A 22,790-nucleotide genomic window follows, 5' to 3' on the forward strand; every position below is an offset into this window, starting at 1 on the left:
TTGAGCACATTGAAGCAAGCATAGCCCAGCAGATTTAGCTAAAGAAACGATTCCCTCTGCATTGTGTAGGTTTTGAATAGACCACGTGTCATTCATACCGTAGAATTGTTCTGGAACAATATGCCTCGCTGCCTTCCCAGTCAGAAATGTGTTTGTGTGGGGCCTCTACCATTTCACCGACCAACACGGAGTGAAACCCAAACATCAACGGTAGAAGTTGGATATCCATTAGTGGTGAATAGACAAAGGAAAAATTGGATTAGATAACAATGATCAAATATGTTTCTAGCTCTGTTTCTGGGCGGCTGCTAAAATAAGCATGTGTGTGTGTGTGCATGCGTGTGTGTCTGTGTGTATGGTGTGTGGGGGTGCATGAGTGTGTGGTTGGGTTGCATGAAGCTGATGTCACATATAACAGTTTATATGTAATCCAAGATGCTCTGATCACCAACAGGTTTGACCTGTCGCTGATTATAGGGATTAGGTCGGTCACCGGTGTTAGTGTCTGTGTGTGTGTGTGTGTGTGTGTGTGTGTGTGTGTGTGTGTGTGTGTGTGTGTGTGTGTGTGTGTGTGTGTGTGTGTGTGTGTGTGTGTGTGTGTGTGTGTGTGTGTGTGTGTGTGTGTGTGTGTGTGTGTGTGTGTGTGCGCGCGCGCGCGCGCGTGCGCGTGTGTGTGTGTGTTATGGAGAAGGTTGAATTACATTCCACACACGCCAGCATCACGCCACTAGCACGTCAGCAACACTCAGTAGGTAGAGCATAGTCACCGAAACATAATAGACGTGCACACTTCTGGGTGAGGGGTTCAATGTCCTGTGTGGCTCAGTAGGTAGAGTGAGGGAACAGTGAAGGCCGTCCGTTCTGGCATTCATACAGAGAGATGAGTACCTTCTACTGCTCTGATAACCCTACACACACACACACACACACACACACACACACACACACACACACACACACACACACACACACACACACACACACACACACACACACACACACACACACACACACACACACACACACACACACATCTATCTTTAATATAATCACGTTTTATATTGTATCTGATGCTATCTGCAGACCAGAAGAGACCAGTAGATAGCAGCAGCAGAGAAATGGAGACAAGGACAGATAGCAAAGACCAGAAGAGAGCAGTAGAAACAGTAAAGACAGTTAAGAGAGTAGATACAGTAACAGTAGCGGCGGCAGCAGGGACTGGGAGGGACAATAGGAACAGTAGAAACAGTGGATACAGTAGAGGCAAGTAGAAACAGTGGAAACAGGAGACACCTTTCGGTTACAAGACAACTGCTATACCTCCTGAGCTAAGCTGACCCACTCACTTAGACAGGAGAGACCAGTAGAAACAGCGAGAAAGGAGAGGCCAGTAGAAACAGTGGATACAGGAGAGACCAGTAGATACAGGAGACACCAGAAGAAACAGTGTGATGGGATAGACCAGGAGAAACAGCGAGACAGGAGATACCAGTTGAAACAATGAGACAGGAGATACCGGTAGATACAGCGAGAAAGGTGATACCGGTAGGAACAATTAGGGCAATTAGCAGACGCTTTTATCCACAGCGACTTACATCGGTTTATACATTGACACACCGACAGCAGAGTCGACCGTGCAAGGCGACAGCCAGCTCGTCAGGGGCAGTGAGGGTTAAGTGTCTTGCTCAGGGACACATCAACACTCAGCTAGGAGGAGCTGGGGATCGAACTAGCCACCTTTCGGTTACAAGACAACTGCTATACCTCCTGAGCTAAGCTGACCCACTCACTTAGACAGGAGAGACCAGTAGAAACAGCAAGACAGGAGATACCAGTAGAAACAGCTTGACAGTAGAGACAAGAAGAAACAACGATCAGAGGAGAGACCATTAGAAACTGCGAGACGGGACAGACCAGTAGAAACTGCGAGACGGGAGAGACCAGTAGAAACAGCGAGACAGGAGATACCAGGAGATACCAGTAGAAACAGCGTGACAGGAGATCCCAGTAGAGACAGGGAGGGCAGGGTACTGCGTGGTTAGGAGAGGAGGTGGGTGGGTGTTTAGCTGCGTTCGGAGTGATTATCCGACTTGTTAAGACTCAAGCTGTTCCCGGAGCTGCGAGAAGGCTGAGCGAGGCTGTTCCCTCAGACGGCTGGCGGAGGATTGTGTTTCAGTGCCTCTAATGACCCTCTCCCTGGCCCACACCAGCCCCACCACAGAGCAGAACAGAGGAGCCGCTCTCCCTGCCCTGAAAAACCTCAATCTGGCGGACATCTGCGGGGGGCCCTACCGTGTCATTAAGGATAGACCACCGGCTCTCCGCCTCCGCGGCCGTCTCTCCCCCTCAACTTTCCCGAGGCTCCCAGGGGGCCCCGGGGACCCTGGGCCAGGGGACGGGAACCCAATGGGGCCCCAGGAGAGCCTCTCCTCCACCTCCAGCCCTCCTCCTCCTCCTCCTCTGGGGAGGACCTCAGGGGTGGAGCACCTTTGTTCCGGAGAAGATAAGAGGAGAAGAGGAGGAGGAGGAGAGGGGAGGGGAGGAGAGGGGAGGAGAGGGGAGGGGAGGGTAAAGGGGGAGGAGATGAGAGGGGGGGGACACAAGGAAGGGGTGGGAGAGAAATTGTGGATGAAGTGAACTATGTCGTATCCTGCACTTTCCGACTACACAGGGAATAGCACCCATAATCCTGCAGTGTTAGTGCCTTGCTCTACCTACTGAGCTACACAGGGAATAGCACCCATAACCCTGCAGTGTTAGTGCCTTGCTCTACCTACTGAGCTACACGGGGAATAGCACCCATAACCCTGCAGTGTTAGTGCCTTGCTCTACCTACTGAGCTACACAGGGAATAGCACCTGTACCCTGCAGTGTTAGTGCCTTGCTCTACCTACTGAGCTACACGGGGAATAGCACCGGTACCCTGCAGTCTTAGTGCCTTGCTCTACCTACTGAGCTACACGGGGAATAGCACCGGTACCCTGCAGTGTTAGTGCCTTGCTCTACCTAGTGAGCTTCACTAGGAATACAACTCGACGGGTTCCGTTCCATAACCTTTGACCCTTGCCTCTATGTTCTCACTATTCAAACAGGACAGCCAATCAGGTGTCAGCTACAGTGATCATGTGACTGTGAGAAGAATGAATGGAGCGGTGCCGTCGGATCACGGGTCACATGGACCCAGTAGCCATGGTAACAGGCCTAACACTCTGCAGGTCACCTGGCATGGCGGTATGGCACACTAGTTGCTAAGTGACAGCTGCAAGGCAGGACTTCACAAACAAACACACACCACAACAAATCAAGTTTCCAAAACTCACGTGTACACACGCACACACACACACACACACACACACACACACACAGAGTCATAAAGCATTATTTAAAATCTTTAATATCTCCTCACCAAACCATGGCATATGATAGTACAAAAACGTCTACACCGTTAACCAGTTAAGTAGCAGGTACAACTAGCTAACTAGCATCCAACAAGTTAAGGCCGCTGGTAAGCAGCAGGTGAAACTAGTTACCAAGAAACCACCAAGTCCAACTAGCTGAACCAATCGGTCAATCTCAAGTAGCTATTACATTTTTTTTCCCAGGTAACTGGTCACATGTTCTGTGTCACATGTTCCTAGTTGCCTGTTTCAGGTTGCATGTTTCAGGTTGAATGTTCCTGGTCGCAGGTCACAGGCTCCATGTCTCTCTGGAACCTTCTCACATTAGAGTATACCGGCAGTGTGCTACTGTACAGTGTGCTAGTGTACAGTGTGCTGGTGTAACGTAGCACCAAAAATGTTCCTCAGCTAAATGTTAGTTCTCTCCTGGTCCTTCATAAGGTTTAAGCAAATGGACAATCTTTCTGTGACCAGGGCTCCAGGCAGAGCTTCCCTTTCAGGAAAGAAAGGGGGGCATGGCAGCCGCAGCTATTGTAGCACCCCTTGATGGGGATCCAGGTTAAACTCAGGTCAAGAGCTCATGTTTGACGATGCAGATGAAGCTCCAGTCTAGAGCCCCTTTTAGAGAATCCAGGTAAGACTAAGGTCAAGAGTTCATGCTTGAGGATCCAGGTGAAGCCCCAGTCTAGGGATTCGGTTTCGGGGTCCAGGTGAAGCCCCAGTCTAGGGATTCGGTTTCGGGGTCCAGGTGAAGCCCCAGTCCAGGGATTCTGTTTCGGGATCCAGGTGAAGCCCCAGTCTAGGATTTCTGTTTTGGGATCCAGGTGAAGCCCCAGTCTAGGGATTCGGTTTCGGGATCCAGGTGAAGCCCCAGTCTAGGGATTCTGTTTCGGGATCCAGGTGAAGCTCCAGCAGCCCTGTGTGTCCTTCCTGATGAAGGCCTGTCCCTGGGGGAAGCTATGGGTCTTGAAGCTGCTGGAGGGACTGAGAGACCCTCTGAACACCACGTCTTTGCGAGGCGTGGGAGGGGGTGTGAGCATCTGAAAGGAAGGGACGGCCCCTGGCTGTGGGATCGGGGCGGTGTGGGTCTGGCTCGTCAGAGCTTGGGGGGGGACGGGGGAGAGTTGAAGGCTGTGGTGGCTGTGTGTCGGAGGATCGGGACCTGAGGCAGACCAAGAACCGAGCCCTGGTAGACCTGGTGTAATGCCCTCAGCTCCAAGTGAATGGCTGAGCCCATGTGTGCGGGGGGCTAGGACGGCAGTGTTGGGGTGTTTGGGGCCCTTTGTGGGGGGGGCTAGGACTGAAGAGTTGGGGTGTTTGGGGCCCTGTGTGACGGGAGCTAGGAGGGCAGTGTTGGTGCGGTAGTGATCTGTTGTCGTGGCAGAATAGTGAGCAGTGATGTCATTGCACTGGTCTGGAGAGTAGCAAGGGTGGCAGGCATCTTGGTGTTGAGTGGCAGTAATGTTAGCATTAGCGCTGTCCGCATGGGAATGCTGAAGGCTGGTAGACGTGGTGAGGTCAGGGCGGTCTGGAGGGGAAGTCAGAACAAAGTCACAGGATGAGGACGAGAGGGACTGAGGAAGGTCCGGCAGGATGGCCGAAGGCTCATAGGAAGAAGGAGCACTGAAGTGGGAAGAGGGCTGATGAGGAGGAGTAAGCCGTCGGATGGAGGAAGAGGACGGGTTGAGTCGGAAGGAGTTGGGGGAGGCAGAAGGGTCGATGGTGTCCCGGTCTTTGAGGCCCAGTGTCTGGAGAACCCAGAGGTCTAGGTTTGGTTCCCTGGGGGGACCTGGGTCAGAGCAGAACTCAGGGAAGAGATTGCGACAAACGCGAGTGCTGATGCGCTGGGCAGCTGGGTGTGACCGACAGGAACTGAGGTTCTGGTCGGTTCTGTGGTCCTGCTGGAGACATCTTTTAAGGTTACCCCTATGGTCTGAACTGAGGCCCTGTGTAAGAGAGGGTGAGAGTCAGAGAGGATTAACTCTTTTGGCACAAATGGCATTATTTTAAATAGTAGGGGTTTATTACATTTATTCATTGCGGTAAATGTATTGATTATTAAAGATGTCTGAATGGTTTCTTTTGGTCATACCTTGACCTTCTCCTCCAGGTTCTTCACAAATGAGGAGCTGAGGAAGTGTCTCAGTTTGTCGTTCTCCTGCTGCAGCCGGGCCAACTCCTCCTCTCTCTGTTGAAGGGTGTCCTGCAGCTGGGAGAGAAAATGCAGATATCAGGAATGGACCATGTCTGGGGGTATAGGGGTGTTGGACTGGGCCATGTCTGGAGAACAGGGGTGTCTCACTGGGCCATGTTCTGGATGCAAAGGGGTGTAGGGCTGGACCATGTCTGGAGGCATAGTAGTGTTGGACTGGGCCATTTCTGGAGGATCCTGTCTGGAGAACAGGGGTGTCTGACTGGGCCATGTTCTGGAGGTATAGCGGTTTTGGACTGGGCCATGTTCTGGAGGTATAGGGGTGTTGGACTGGGCCATGTCTGGAGGTATAGGGGTGTTGGACTGGACCCTGTCTGGAGGTATAGTGGTGTTGGACTGGGCCATGTCTGGAGGTATAGGGGTGTTGAACCGGACCCTGTCTGGAGGTATAGGGGTGTTGGACTGGGCCATGTCTGGAGGTATGGAGGTGTAGGACTGGACCATGTCTGGAGGTATAGGGGTGTTGAACCGGACCCTGTCTGGAGGTATGGAGGCGTAGGAATGGACCCTGTCTGGAGGTATGGAGGCGTAGGAATGGACAACGTTCTGGATGTAAAGGGGTATAGGACTGGACCATGTCATGAGGTACGGGGCGAAGGACTGGACCATGTTCTGGATGTAAAGGGGTGTAGGACTGGACCATTTTCTGGAGTTAAAGGGGAGTCAGACATTGCAACTTCATACCTGTTTGTTCCTGTGCAGGTGAGGCGAGAGCTTAATGGTTGCTTCTGGTTGAGGACACAGACCCCCATAGGATGAAAGATGCTGGTTCTCTGTAAAACACACAGGTGATTAGACAGACCAACAGACAGAGAGAGAGGTGAAGCCCCTCTGAGCTGTAGCACAAGGTGCTTGGTGCCTGCAGGCTGAGCTCTGTTTCAATATTAACAGGATTAGCTTCCAGTAGCGTGAGGTGATTTCAAACTTAATGAGACCAATTGCCCTAAACTGTGTAAACCCTAATCGGAGTGACTTTAATAATGTTAATAACCTCACCCTGACCCTGGTAGGACGAGCCAGCGTCATGCACCCATGCGGAGGCCACCGTTTCCATGGAGACGTCAACAGTGCGTACCCTAGGCGGGGCGCAGTGCACGGGGGGGTCCCCTGCAAATACCCCATCTTGGAAAGGCACCGCGATACTCTGAAAGATGAATAATCATGAGATATGAACTCACTCCTGCCCAGACCACTACCATAAGATCATTAACGCAAGAGATGAACTCAGTACCACACAGACCACTACCTCAAGATCATTATCACAAGAGATGAACTCAGTAAAACCCAGAACACTACCTCATGTTTCATATCACAGGAGATTAACTCAGTCCCACCCAGACCACTACCTCAAGATCATTATCACAGGAGATGAACTCACTCCTACCTAGACCACTACCTAGTGTTTCTATTGTACTTTTCTACTGTAATTTGTATGTATTTTTTTCGCTTAACAGATTGTTCTTTTTAATTAATATAGATTAATACAATTGAAACAATGTCAATGTTTTTCAATTGCAGATGCAGAGACAGAGATAACTTCTTAGAATTACTAGAACTACTAAGGTATATAGATGTGACGCTATTTGTTCAAACTAAATAGGAGTCCAACTAACTTGATAATGATAAATAACTATCCTATATTTAATGTCTTCATTCAACACTTTAACAAAATGGTCCTATATCGATAGGTGAACAAGTGGAGACAATAACCAACATGCTGGGTCATACACAATTAATCATCGATATAGCAACCCTTATAAATTAAAAAGGTTGTACATTTTCTTTAGCAATAAATCCATATTAATCCAAAAATCTATAATACAGAGAAGATTTTGCATCGTCAAGGATAATGATAACTCACCATGACGGGGAGAGGGCTAGCGGGAGGACGGTGAGTGCGGCTGCAGTCCTGTTGTGTGTGCGTGTGTGTATGCGTGTGTGTGGTTGTGTGTCTGTCTGTCTGTCTGTCACACTCGTTATGTTTTGAGAGAGAGGAGCGACTTGTCTTCATTCAACACGAGCGACTACGGCTCGTCAAACCGAGTAATCTGATTGGACTGTCAGCGGCGATGACGTGTTGGATTGCGGTTTTAGTTTACGCGCCAACTCCGCCCGAAAACTCTAATACCTGACTATACTATAGGCTGATACCAAGCCTTCATCTCAGAGTCAGTGAGCGAGGTTGCAGGCATGCGTGCGTGTGTGTGCGTATGTACGTGTGTTTACTGAATTAACGAGAAATTGGACGGCGCGTGGCCGGCGGACAAACTCAACAACCTGACATACCATCCTGTAAGATATTAACGTTTAGAGGGGGAGAGGAGGAGATATGACAGTAGAGCGGGAGGAGAGGAGCGGAGTTTAGAGGAGAGGGGGAGGAAAGGAGAGGAGAGGCGAGGCGAAGAGGGGAGTTGGGAGTTGGGAGGAGAGGATATGAGAGGAGAGGAGAGAAACATTATAAAAACAACTTGCATTCTATCTTCAAACATTTTATTTTATTGATTTACAATGCCAACCCCTTTCTATAACATTAGGCCTAACTAATTACAATCAAGTATTTTCCGAGAGTGAGAGAGAGAGAGACAGAGCGAGCGAGCGAGCGAGAGAGAGAGAGAGAGAGAGAGAGAGAGAGAGAGAGAGAGAGAGAGAGAGAGAGAGAGAGAGAGCGGTCTAGAATGGCTGGGTTTTTGGGAGAGAGAAAGAAAGAGAGAGAGAGAGAGAGAGAGAGAGAGAGAGAGCGATCTAGAATGGCTGGGTTTTTGGGAGAGAGAAAGAAAGAGAGAGAGAGAGAGAGAGAGAGAGAGAGAGAGAGAGAGAGAGAGAGGTCTAGACCTGCTGGGTTTAGGCAGAGAGAGGTGAGTTCTAGAAGATCAAGGAGCTGGAACCATTAGCTCTCACTTGGCGGGGGACTTATTGGTCAACTCCCAGCACACACAGTGGTCAACTGCTTTGTGTGTGTGTGTGTGTGTGTGTGTGTGTGTGTGTGTGTGTGTGTGTGTGTGTGTGTGTGTGTGTGTGTGTGTGTGTGTGTGTGTGAAGACAGCGTGTGTAGGGGGGGGGGGGTGTGAGAGTAGGCAGCGTGTGTGGGGGGTGTGTCCGTCTCCAGATTAACTTCTTAACTCCTCTTTGATGTGTTTGTTGTTGCCAGGCAGCAGGCTGGCGTGTCGTTAGCGTGTGGCCGACAGCGAGCGTACCCCCCGCCACGACCAACCAGAATAACTAGTCCAACTAGTACTGGTTATACTGGGAGCTGTTCTACTCTCTCTATAACTAGTACTATACTCTACAGTATACTGGTCAGCTCTCAGTATAACTAGTACTATACTTGTCAGCTTCAAGTATAATAGTACTGCTCTACAGTATTATACTGGTCAGCTCCCAGTATAACTAGTATTGCTCTACAGTATTTTACTGGTCAGCTCCTAGCATAACTACGGTAATACTAGTCATGCTCTACAGTAATATTCTGTTCAGTATTAGCGTTGCTTTGCAACGCTAATAAAAACAAATAAACCGCTAATAAAAACAAATAAATCACGGCAAAAAGTGTTATCTTGAGTATTCCCGTGTAGTATATACTTAAACATTTATTCACCTCAGGCTCCGTGAACAGTGCTGTGAATAGCCCTAGTGGGCTATTCCCCACTATTCACTTCGCCATCGGCGAATGATTGTTAACTAGTCATATGCTGTGCTGTATTATAATGGTTATACTGTGAGCAATCCAATATAACCAGTAGAAAGTTAACGACAGACCAGCAGACAGACAGACAATCTGACAGATAGACAGGCCAGCAGACAGACAGACTGACCTCCTGTATGTGCAGCAGTTGACAGTTAATTGGGCCTCAGTGGGGGTCTGTCGGCCTACAGGTGGAGCCCTCCTACCTGGGAATCTAACCAACAGATGTCAGGCTGCCCCAACACACACACGCCCCCCACTGGGGTGTTAATGGAGGTGGTTTAAGTGACTTCTGCTAAACATGTCAACAAGTACGTCCTCTCCCTGCCCAAAACAGGGAGAGTGTGTGTGTGTGTGTGTGTGTGTGTGTGTGTGTGTGTGTGTGTGTGTGTGTGTGTGTGTGTGTGTGTGTGTGTGTGTGTGTGTGTGTGTGTGTGTGTGTGTGTGTGTGTGTGTGTGTGTGTGTGTGCGTGCGTGTGTGCCTGTGTGTGCGTGTGTGTGTGTGTGTGTGTGTGTGTGTGTGTGTGTGTGTGTGTGTGTGTGTGTGCGTGCGTGTGTGTGTGCGAGGGGGTCAGTGGTCTCGTGCTGTTAAACTCCTTTCGCTTAAACAATGGCCGCCTGCAGAGAGATTAGGACCAATTATATATATATACAGAGCGAGAGAGAGGGAGAGAGAGAAGAGAGAGAGGGGGGACAGAAAGAGAGGAGAGGGAGAGACAAATGGTGGAGGGGGAGCAAAAGCCAGAGGGGGGAGAGAAAGGGGGGGAGAGAGACGGGGAGTCAGGCCAGTAGCTCTATAGCCGTGCTTGGCTGTGATTGCATACGGCTGACCAACAAGGCTGAAAATAGATTGGATTATCTAATTAAAATGTCCTCTTACGCAACTTTTTGTAGAAATGTCTAGGATACAAAGCTGCATTAACTTTGGACAGCCCAAAACAATTGAACATAATACCATGATCTATAATCAGGTTAGACAAGGAAAGGCAAGAAAAGCTTTCTACTTTAAACGGTCATGTCTAATTTACAATGAATGAACAACTTTCCTGAAAAGGTTCAATAAAATGATGAACTCTTCTTAAACTTCTAAGAACGACGCCAAGGTCCTCCAGCCTGGCAGCTCAGTCATAGCTGGTCTTATTTTATTTTCACTTCTCTTCTATTTTCTATCAGCACACCAAACCAAACCTCAACACACCTCGCTGAGGGATCTCCTCCCGCAGACGATTTGATGTACTTGATGCGGAACCACCTTCAACAAATTCTGGTCTGAGCTTCTTTCTGCACATGCACTAAAGGTCAGTAAATCACTCTGTCTTTCAAATGTGTGCTTTGTGTCCACCTCTCTGTCCGTATGTCCATCGCTGTGTCAGCCTGTCTGTGTGGCTACAGGGGTTCTTAGGACCTATGAGCAGACCAAAAATAAAGTGTCATCCCAGAGGAATGTCTTGGCCCAACACAATTTCAATACTTCAGAATCAAACTCCTTAACCCAGAACCCAATATCCCCTGCACCGAAAGAGAAATGTTCGATAACGAATCCCGTGTCTGTCTGTCCGTACGTGGTCGTTGACAGGCCAAATCTCTTCTGACGTGGAACTAGTTCTACTCTTTAAAGCTCTTGAGAGGCAGATCGTGTGACACAGAGAATAAAGGTGGTGTGAAACACGAGGACAGTATATCTTCTGTTTACAGACATCTTAACCGTTACCTTAGCACTGCCCCACTGCCCCACCGCCATGCGCTCCCGTGGCTCGTCAGCCCCTTCGCTCTGACAGAGCGACAGAAGCAACATACAGAGACCTAGCGATAGAAAAGGGTCATGATAGACACATCTGGCTTCCGAGAGAGGACCGCCTGTAGCTCCGCAACACAGACGACCAGCTGGAGACAGAGTTCCCTTCTTAATCTAATGCCAACTATACCAGCAGGAACACTTCCTTTTCCTTCACAACAATCCAGATAGAAAAAAACAATACCAGCAGGAAAACTTCCCTTTAAAACACTCCAGATAGGAACAGACTATACCATCAGGAACACCTCATTCCCTTTAAAACAGTATAGATACGAACAAGCTATACCATGAGGAACACTTCCTCCCCTTTAAAACACTGGCGATAGGAACAAACTCTACCATCAGGAACACTTGCCTTTAAAACACTAGGAACAGACTATACAATCAAGAACACTTCCTTTAAAACAGTATAGATAGGAACAGACTATACCATCAGGAACATATCCCTTTAAACACTCCAGATATAAACAAATGATACCATCAGGAACACTTACTTTAGAACAGTATATAGGAACAGACTATACCATCAGGAACACTTCCCTTTAAAATCACAGCAGCACACACAGTGTGTACGTGTGTGAGTGTGGTTAATGATGTGTCTTTGGTGCCATCTGGTGGCAGCAGCTCTTGAAAAGATTAAAAATAAATATAAAAAATACAGACGGACAGCCAGGCAGCCAAACCTACAGCCAGACAGGCCAACAGACAGAACAATGAAAACAAACATCATACCAGAGGACAAGCTTGAATGTTTCTAATTAGCTCAGTGTACTTGTTAACACAAATCCACCTATCACACACACACACACACTTTTGTTTACATCTCAGTGGACACACACACACAGTGGAACATGAATATAATGTGTCAGCATGTGTTAGAGAGAAACAGGTGGTGTACCGATTCTTATTCACCTCCCTCTCTCCCTAGCTCCCAATCTGTGTGTGCGGGCTGTGTGTGTGTCTCTCTCTCTCTCTCTCTCTCTCTCTCTCTCTCTCTCTCTCTCTCTCTCTCTCTCTCTCTCTCTCTCTCTCTCTCTCTCTCTCTCTCTCTCTCTCTCTCTCTCTCTCTCTCTCTCTCTCCCCCTCTCTCTCTCCCCCTCTCTCTCCCTTTCTCTGTCTCTCTCTCTGTCTCCCTCTCTCTCTTCCCCTCTTCCTTCTGGTCCAGGTTAGAGGTCTTGTTTGGGTCCTGGTCCAGGTTACAGGTCCAGGCCCATGTAGGTGGGTCTAGTAGGCCCAGTAGGTCCCAGGGAGCTGGTGTTGGTGGGTAGATGATGAGGATGTTGACGCCGCGTTGCTCTCAGTGGACATGAGGAGGTTGACGAGTTCTGTGCTCAGAAGCGACTGGGGTGATCCTTAAAGGCCGCAGGACGCATGATTCAACATCTCTCTGAGTAACCCGAGTCGCGCTGCAGAGTATTAGATTATGTTTGGGTTAGTTACCTGCTGTTCCCTGCTGCTCCAAACACACAGCTGGACTTAACTGTTCCCTTCTCATCTCGTCCACTCCACCCTCTGGTCCCGTTCTCTCCCCTCAGACAGCCTCCCAGTGTCCACCAGTAGAAAAGAGAGGAAGACTACAGAAGAAGGTCCTGGGGTTGTACTCACTGCGTAAGAAATGGGGACGCAAGCAACAACAAACGTTTGATCATATGTCCATATATTTAGAAAGGGGGTCGGGGGGGCCAGGCCGAGACACGGTCACAGACATGGTCCTGTGGTTATCTGTCGCAGGTCGACGGCCCTCTGCTACTTTCTGTACCAGTTGAAGTTCTCAACTGGTTTTGTTCATTATTAGTCCGACCAGCAGCTAGTAACATAGCACAGAAACATGACTATACTCAACACTGCTAATGGGTAAACGGCTGGTAGGCCGAGGGAAAACTTCGATCCCCATCGCATAAAAACATTTTTAAAAACGAATGAAGTGTGGTTCTGAAAACATCCCCGGGACAGGGCCTCACAGCGACCTCTGCAGGTGGACCCCGGTATTATCCCAAAGACACTGATTATAATGGGCAGCTGCCAGTGTCCACTGGAAGACTCTAGTTATACTTGCTGCTCCCAACGTCCACTAGCAGAAGACTGGGGACAGGTCAACCCCAGTCTTCTGCTAGTGGACGTTGGGAGCAGCAAGTATAACTAGAGTCTTCCAGGTCCAGTAGCATAATGTGTTTATCTGGCCAGCTCCCAGTACAACCAATAGAAGTCTGTGATTGTACTGGGCAGCTCCCAATATGACCAGTAGACTTTACTGGCTGTACCGGCTACATCTAGATGCTACGGTATAGTAAGTTGCTTCTATCTCCTCTACATCTAGGCCTGTCTCTCTCTGTTGGGATCCTTCATTATCCCGACCTCCCGTTACCACGCTCACTTTTTCCAGCACACACACATTCCAGCCCTGTTTTTTGGAGTGTTTAACCCCAGGCTCTCTCCCACACACACACACACACACACACACACACACACACACACACACACACACACACACACACACACACACACACACACACACACACACACACACACACACACACACACACACACAGTGGGAAGAGTATTTTTAGAACTCAATCCGCCTCTGTGGAGGTCCCGGGATGTCCTGGTCGTGTTGCCATGGTGATGGCGGATGTGGGGGTAACATGACATCAGCGGTGGGCCGGAAGGTGGCGGCTAATTGGCGGTGTCATTAGTGTTATTAAGACAGGTGTGTTTTCACAGTGAGACAACCTCCCTGCTAGGAACCCCTACCCCCCCGTCCCCCCGTCCCCCCCACGGACTCCCCCAGCCTCCACCTAGCCCTGGAGGACCCCTAGAGGACCCCTCCGTCCCTGGCCTCCACCCGGTCCTAGAGGGCCCCTCCGTCCCTGGCCTCCACCCGGTCCTAGAGGGCCCCTCCGTCCCTGGCCTCCACCGATCCTAGAGGGCCCCTCCGTCCCTGGCCTCCACCCGGTCCTAGAGGGCCCCTCCGTCCCTGGCCTCCACCCGGTCCTAGAGGGCCCCTCCGTCCCTGGCCTCCACCCGGTCCTAGGGCCCCTCCGTCTCTGGCCTCCACCCGGTCCTAGAGGGCCCCTCCGTCCCTGGCCTCCACCCGGTCCTAGAGGGCCCCTCCGCCTCTGGCCTCCACCCGGTCCTAGGGCCCCTCCGTCCCTGGCCTCCACCCGGTCCTAGGGCCCCTCCGTCCCTGGCCTCCACCCGGTCCTCACTGTACAGTCCGCTCCGTACATTCAACTCCGCTCTGTCCACACACGAACCATTGGCCGAACCGTGGACCATTGGGGAAATGTGTTCTTTGCGTTATTTTCCCTTTAATAAATTGCATTAAATATTCATAATTATTCATCTGGTATTATGTTGACGGTTCATCACAGCCGGTACACGGCCTCCTAAAAAAAGCAGACGGCTGTCAGATGAATTCAGCTTCACACACACACTGACCTGTTAAAGTCATCATGGAGAGAGAGAGAGAGAGAGAGAGAGAGAGAGAGAGAGAGAGAGAGAGAGAGAGAGAGAGAGAGAGAGAGAGAGAGAGAGAGAGAGAGAGAGAGAGAGAGAGAGAGAGAGAGAGAGAGGGCGTGTGTGTGTGTGTGTATGTGTGTGTGTGTGTGTGTGTGTGTGTGTACACTGGCAAAGTCATCATGGTTCTCAATCCAGCTTCCGAGTTGAGAGACCAGGGTCACCAAACAGCATCACCACGGAAACCATTGCCACGGAGATTCCCACACTGGCCAGGAGAGATCCAAAACACACGCGCACACACACACACACACACACACACACACACACACACACACACACACACACACACACACAGCTATTTTCCAGGTCATGTTCTGCAGAAGGATTACAGATTGACAGGAAGAGAGGGAACCCTACAGCTGCACCATCCTTCCTATGCTTACACCACCCCTCCTACAGCGACACCACCCCTCCTACAGCTACACCACCCCTCCTACAGCTACACCACCCCTCCTACAGCGACACCACCCCTCCTACAGCTACACCACCCCTCCTACAGCGACACCACCCATCCTACAGTTACACCAACCCTCCTACAGTTACACCACCCCTCCTACAGCGACACCACCTATCCTACAGTTACACCACCCCTCCTACAGCGACACCACCTGTCCTACAGCGACACCACCTGTCCTACAGCGACACCACCCCTCCTACAGCTACACCATCCCTCCTACAGCGACACCACCCCTCCTACAGCGACACCACCCCTCCTACAGCTACACCACCCCTCCTACAGCGACACCACCCCTCCTACAGCGACACCACCCCTCCTACAGCGACACCACCCATCCTACAGCGACACCACCCATCCTACAGTTACACCACCCCTCCTACAGTTACACCACCCCTCCTACAGCGACACCACCCATCCTACAGTTACACCACCCCTCCAACAGCTACACCACCCTTCATCCAGCCACACCGACCCTACTACAGCTACACCACCCTTCATACATCTACAACAACGCTCCTACAGCTACAACCCAACCTCCTACAGCTACACCACCCCTTCAACAGCTACACCACCCTGCCTAGAGCTACACCACCCCTCCTCAGCTCTTCTTCCTCCTCCTCAACTCGTCATCCACCTCATCCATCTCATCCTCCTCCTCCTCCTCCACCTCCTCCTTCTGCTCTTCCACCTCCACCTCACCTCCCCCTCCTCACCTCCTCACCTCCTCACCTCCTCCTCCTCCTCCACCTCCTCCTCCACCACCTCCTCCTCCTTCTGCTCTTCCACCTCCACCTCCACCTCACCTCCCCCTCCTCACCTCCTCACCTCTTCCTCCTCCTCCTGCTCCTCCTCCTCCTCCACCACCTCCTCCTCCTCCTTCTGCTCTTCCACCTCCACCTCACCTCCCCCTCCTCACCTCCTCACCTCCTCACCTCCTCCTCCTCCTCCACATCATCGGTGTTCTTACCATCAGGAAGATGGGAAGAGTTCAGAGAGCGAAGGACAGGGAAGAAGTTCTCCTCTTCCTCTTGAAGAAGAGAACAGACGGCAGGTACAAAGACAGACAGGTAGATAGGCCGACAGGTAGAGAGACAGACAGGTAGAGAGACAGACAGACAGAAGTTCCCCCTCCTCCTTTTGATGAACAGTGAGACAGTGATTAATTGAAACACACACACACACACACACACACACACACACACACACACAAACACATACACACATTGAGATGCAGACAGACAGACAGGTAGAGCGACAGCCATACAGTGGAAAGTGCTGCAGGAGTGGTGATGTCATGGGAGGGGTGTTCTGATTGGCGGACAGGTTTCGGCACTGTCTATATAAGCTGAGTACTACTTCACACAGTAGCAGAAGAACATTGGAACACATTCCAAGAGCTGTCTCTGCATGTCTCTCTCTCCCCCTGTCTCTCTGTCTCCCTGTCTCTCTCTCTCTCACCCTCTGTCTGTCTGCATCGCTGGCCCTGATCAGTTCTCTGAAGATCTCCAAAGGTAGGCTTTGACACAATTATCATCTGGTTGTCTGTGAGTGTTTTATAATAATCAATATGTATTAATTATGTATTTACCGCTTTAATAGTAACAATGAATTCATAATTGAATCATGATGTTTAAATGTTTATAGTCATACTGTAATAATAATGTATTTGTGTCTATAATTATAACGTTTTATAACGTCCAGTATTTTATCATAATAGATTCATCTCTAGAATATGTATGACTCTTGACTTCTTTTAATCTGTATAATAATGCATTCATAATGCATTCATATCTATAATACAATGTATTACTCTCTATAATAATAATGTTTTAATCTTTGCAATAATTATGTATTAATAATGCATTCATCTCTATAATAATAGCGTATTACTAATGCCTTCATCTCTATGTTTTAATTTGTAAAATAATAATGTATTCATAATGCATTCCTTTCCATCAAAATGTTGTATTATCTCTTTAATAAGTGTCATACTCATAATGTATTCATCCTTTTTTTAATAATGCATTAATAATGCATCCATCTCTATAAAATAATGTATACATCTCTGTTATAATCTCTAAAATAGTTATGTATTCATAATACATTGATCTGTATAATAATAATGTATTAATAATGCATTCATCTCTATAATGATGATGCATAACTGACATATTCATCTCTATGTTTTAAACTCTATAATAATGATTTAATAATTCCTGCATCTCTTTAATAATAATGTATCCATCTCTATAATAATGTTTTAATCTCTATAATAATTTAATAATAATGCATTAATCTCTATGATAATAATAATGCATAACTAATGTATTCATCTCTATGTTTTAATCTATAATCTATAACAATGGATTCATAAAGCCTTCATAACTATCATAATCAGGTATTCATAATGCATTTATCTCTTGAATACTAATGAATTACTCTCTATAATAATAATGTAATCCTACATGGAGGGTAGCTGTAAGGGGCCGCTCAGTTCTCTTATGAAAAGATGAACTGCAGCGTGCATCACAGAGCCCGGTGGCTGAGCCATGCATTCATTCAGTATGTTACAGTAAGCAAGTATACTGCGTGTGTGCTTTTGTGCGAGAGTGTGTGTGTGTGTGTGTGTGTGTGCCAGTGTGTGTGCGTGTTCCAGAGAATGCAGAGTGTGTACGAGGGGACGTGACGTCCAAAGTGTTTATTTGTAGAGCTGGAAAATCCTAAAATTAGCTGATGTTGCTAGTCAATATAGTGCGTTGTGCGTGCGTAGGAGAGAGAGAAGTTATCTCGTTAGCAAAAGGGGCGTGTGATATAATCCTGTTATGACCTCTGACCTCTGTGTAGTAGTCCGAAGGAAAAATATAAATTGAATACCAAAGTATTAATCAACTAGTACAACAGCACTAACATAGTAGTACCAAAGTACCAACATAGTAGCTCCACACTACTAACACAGCACTAACCCACTACTGACATGGTAGTACCAGCGTACTAACACAGTACTGAAATAAATGACCCACCTGACTTTTAAAGCCACTCCGGGCACATTTCTGACCAATCAGGGCATCTCGTCCGTGATTGGTTTGTAGTGTGGATCGGGCCAGTCAATCCAAGGTGTGTCATCGCAACACTTCTCGATGGCTGAGGAACATAGGGAGGGTGAGAGCAGGGGGGGGGGGCTGGCTGATTTGCTGTTTGTCTGTTCTTCCTCTTAAGTGTGGGAACACATGATGAGTGTATAAATTAGTCATACCTACGTACAGACACACACACACACACACTCACACACACACATTCACTCCAAGTGAAGTAAAGATCAACTTCATTGCTTTTTTGACCAAGCTATAATATTATTTCCAAGGGCTTAGATGCATTGCACATGCATCGAAGGTGTGATGATGAAGGTGTAAGGTGTGACGAAGGACAATGACGATGAAAAGATCCGCTATTTTTATAATATTATTATTTTTGTACAAAGAGGTCCACGACTGTTCATAAAACATTGAAGGCTATAGCCTCGGACGTCCAGGTATGGAGGAAATTGTTGAAGTTAGCGCTGATATAGCTGCCCTATATCGCCAGGCCCTGGGTTCTGAACTTTGACCCCTAGCAGCAGACTCTGCACCCATCTCAATGTTTTAATATATAGTGCCATCAGGTGGACCTTTATATACCCTAGGAAATATTTTAGTTTTGATCGTTGAGATTGGTCAACATGAATGTGTAATGACCCATATAACTTATGTTGCTTTGTATTGTAGTGAAGGGGGGTGAAATGTCCCCGATTAGGCACTTCCATTTGGTCGCAGAACCCGGATACTTGGTTCTCACAGCCCGAGGTGGTGCCAATCAGCGATCCAGGGGTTGGGAACCAGCCCTCCACTGCAGACAGAAAGACAGTCATACAGACAGACAGACAGACAGACAGACAGACAGACAGACAGACAGGCAGGCAGGCAGGTAGGCAGGCAGACACAGACAGACCTGACCTAGATGATGTCATGTGCTGGCTAGGCGGAGCAGTTCTGATTAGCGGAGCATGTAGCTTCCTCCCAGAGATAATATTATAACTTCCTCCAAGTATTCCCACAGTTTACTGCTCGCCATTCTCACAGCCTCTCAGGTTCTCACTGATGCATTGTGGGTCAAGGTAAACACACCGGCACAGTATCATTGGAACCTGAAACGCACACACACTGTAGACAGAGAGCCAGACGGATGTGTGTCTGAGAGGGAGAGACAGAGACAGACAGACAGACAGACAGACAGACAGACAGACAGACAGACAGACAGACAGACAGACAGACAGACAGACAGACAGACAGACAGAAAACAGACAGAGAGAGAGATATATTACAGCACAGAATGGGTCTTTACAGAACGAGTCGGGGTTGATTGTCACTTCGCCTCATCTTTTTGTAGGACTTTGTTATTGATAGAGTGAGAGAGAGATGTCGTAGATAATATTGTGATACGTGTGGTTGTAGATCTGATATTATTGGGATGTGTGTTTGTGGATGCTGGTGATGTTCAGCCCGATTATTGAGATATGCGTGTTTGTCGATATGACATTGTTGGGATATGTATGTTTGAGATGGGCTATTAATGATATTAATTAATATAATTAATTAATAACAATATTAATATGAATGTAATGTGTGTTAGTAGATGTGATATTATTGTGATATGTTTGTTTGCAGAAGTAATATTGTTGTGACATGCACGTTTATAGATGCTGATGTGTGTGTGTGTGTGTGTGTGTGTGTGTGTGTGTGTGTGTGTGTGTGTGTGTGTGTGTGTGTGTGTGTGTGTGTGTGTGTGTGTGTGTGGCTGATATTATTGTGATGTGCGTGTTTGAGGATGCCGCTGTGTGTTGTTGATATCATTGTGATGTGTGTGTTTGTGGCCAATGGTGTGTGTGTGTGAGGTTGATATTATTGTGATGTGTGTGTTTGTAGAGGCCGGTGTGTGTGTATGGTTGATATTATTGTGATGTGTGTGTTTGTAGAGGCTGTTATGTGTGGCTTATTTTATTGAAATGTGTGTGTTTGTAGATGCTGGCGTGTGTTTGGCTCCTGCCCAGCCTGCTGTCCGTCGGCCTGCTTGCCCACTCAGACGCCCTGCACCCCCCTCCTCGCTTCCCACAGCACCTCGGCCTGCGCCTGTCCTCTCGGCTCGCACCCCAGGTCAGAGAGACACCGTCACACACCGTGCACCGTTGACCCCTGGGGGTGGTTCTACTGGGAGCGGCCCAGTACAACTTTAATGGGTTATGGAAACATAAGAAGACACAACTGGGTGTCAGGTGTCTGTTACAGTCTAACCTGGCTGGTTCAAGTGTCTGTTACAGTCTTACCTGGCTGGTTCAAGTGTCTGTTAGAGTCTTACCTGGCTGGTTCAGGTGTCTGTTACAGTCTAACCTGGCTGGTTCAGGAGACTTTTACAGTCTAACCTGGCTGGTTCAGGGGTCTGTTACAGTCTAACCTGGCTGGTTCAGGTGTCTGCTACAGTCTAACCTGGCTGGTTCAAGTGTCTGTTACAGTCTTACCTGGCTGGTTCAGGTGTCTGTTACAGTCTAACCTGGCTGGTTCAGGTGTCTGTTACAGTCTAACCTGGCTGGTTCAGGTGTCTGTTACAGTCTTACCTGGCTGGTTCAGGCTTCTGTTACAGTCTTACCTGGCTGGTTCAGGCTTCTGTTACAGTCTAACCTGGATGTTTCAGGTTCCTGAGCTGCAGTCTAACCTGGCTCGGCCCTCTGGAGGGGAGAAGGCCAGGGAGAAGATGTCTGAAAAGCTGCTTCTTCTGGACCGCCTGGTCAGGATGGAGAATGATGTCATGGAGCCAAAGAGGAAGCGCAGTTTCCCAGGAGGCAACACGCCTTTGGACCGGCTGTCAATCAGCGGCATGGATACCAAACAAGCATCAAAGAAGAGGTGAGAGCCTCTGAACCTAGACACGGAACCTAGTTAGAACCAAGTGATGGAACCAAACATAGAACATATCTAGCAGACACACAGACACAAACACACACACACACACACACACACACACACACACACACACACACACACACCGGTACTTATATTGAGAGATGCTAACATCCTGATGTTTTCTAGAAAGGTAGTGGAGTTGCCGAGGCGGAGAATCAGTCCAACGATGGACAGAATTGGAGTCAGCCGGTTACCCAACAATCGAGGCTAGTGTTCCTGCAGCCACCCAATAGCACCATCCTGTGGACAGCTGTGGCAGTTCGGCGGATGGACCTTCAGCTGAGAGCTAAATTAATGTGAGAAAATAAGGTATTGGGATAGCGTTTTTCCTTTAAGGAGTGCACCACAACCGGCCAATCACCAGCATCGCTCTCAAAAGCTGGCTCCCACAGGCAACTAATAATACCCTGACAATCCATTGGTGCATTGGTCGCATCAAGAAGGTGATACGTGTTAGATATTGCTCCTTGACCATTCATTTTATAAAGAACCAGTGTGTGCCTTAACATCACTGTGGATGATGGGTCGGATGTTATCCGTATTATATGTTGCATTGTGTATTACACTATATTTGGCACCAGTGGACAAATTAGGAGAGAGACAATCTCCCTTCTATTGATCAGAAAACCAAAAACCCTTGGTGGAGTATCCTACACACCTGCTTATCCATGCAACGCATCACATGGCAACGTCACACTGCTTCTCCTACAACCTAAAAACCGCCTAACTGCAGCTCCTGTCTCTCCTACACCTTAGCCTCCTCCCTTTTAACCTGCTCTTCTGACTCCTGGAGTAAGACAGGGGGCAGCAGTACCTTCCTTTCACAATATAATTTGAGCGGCTCACACACGCACACATTTCTGTCCACCAACGGCAACGGGAGGCCTCTGCTTCGACCTGAATGTGACACGACTTAACTTGAGTTGTTGGTTAGTATCCCTGATATTAGTTGTCAGGTCTTGCTTAACACTGGGTGAGCAGGAACATCCTTTTATGCCAGAACCAGGTAGTAACCAGTTATAACTGGTAAGTAACGAATGGTGATGATGCATCTGGTAATAACATAATATAAGTGGTAATACCTGGTTATGTTAGAACTGATTATATCTGGTTATGTTATAACTGGTTGTAAGGACTGGTAATAACTACCTGGTTAGAACTGTACTGTCCTACCCCACAAGGGGTCAAAGGTTATGGTATTTAGTTGCTCAAGCGTTCCAGACAGTATCTTTATCCTGCCATAGTAACGTTGATACATCTGACAATGTCCATGTGTAAAAACGGCCTGTGTTTTAGTTTTTTTTAATGTAATGCTCGTCTTTGCTTGATTATTAAACTGTACACATTTAGTACAATGGTTTCTGTGTCAAACTACAGCAATGGTCTGTTGGAATACATTTGTGTCCAGGTTCATAAACCATTATTATGTCTTCAATTTAACATGGAGGCCCATCAACATACAAGCAGTCAACAACAACGCCTTTTTTTTTGTCTTTTGCTTCTTTAATATTTCTCTTGTTATTTCTCTTGGCAATAAACAGTGGCTATTAGCTGAATGGCTAATATAGTTTGCGTTCAAACCCAAACTCGAATCTCACTCTCAACGCAACATAAATGAAGGTACGGTCAACAAATGTATAAAACTAAAGCGAAAAGGATCAAATCACACCTCCATATCAGTGTTATTTCCATTAGGTCCCGTGTAAACGTTGACTCAACGAGTCGGTTACTCTAGTA

The 22,790-nt window shown here is 48.1% G+C and overlaps 2 protein-coding genes across 2 annotated transcripts; one reads left to right on the top strand and one right to left on the bottom strand.

The window, feature by feature from the left end:
- Positions 1-4,273: 4,273 nt before the first annotated feature.
- Positions 4,274-6,664, bottom strand: gmnc (geminin coiled-coil domain containing). Its single transcript, XM_056610379.1, has 5 exons — positions 6,607-6,664; positions 6,295-6,383; positions 5,491-5,607; positions 4,954-5,344; positions 4,274-4,500 (listed from the first exon to the last, which is right to left on the bottom strand). Exons 1-5 carry the CDS (start codon positions 6,662-6,664, stop codon positions 4,274-4,276), a joined length of 882 nt encoding a protein of 293 aa, XP_056466354.1.
- Positions 6,665-16,405: 9,741 nt separating this feature from the next.
- Positions 16,406-22,758, top strand: ostn (osteocrin). Its single transcript, XM_056611978.1, has 4 exons — positions 16,406-16,574; positions 20,118-20,249; positions 20,785-20,996; positions 21,180-22,758. The coding sequence occupies exons 2-4, from the start codon at positions 20,118-20,120 to the stop codon at positions 21,262-21,264; spliced, it is 429 nt and encodes a 142-aa protein (XP_056467953.1). The 5' UTR covers positions 16,406-16,574; the 3' UTR covers positions 21,265-22,758.
- The last annotated feature ends 32 nt before the right edge of the window (positions 22,759-22,790 follow it).

Source organism: Gadus chalcogrammus, chromosome 16 (genome assembly GCF_026213295.1).
Source record: "Gadus chalcogrammus isolate NIFS_2021 chromosome 16, NIFS_Gcha_1.0, whole genome shotgun sequence".
Lineage (NCBI taxonomy): Eukaryota > Metazoa > Chordata > Actinopteri > Gadiformes > Gadidae > Gadus > Gadus chalcogrammus.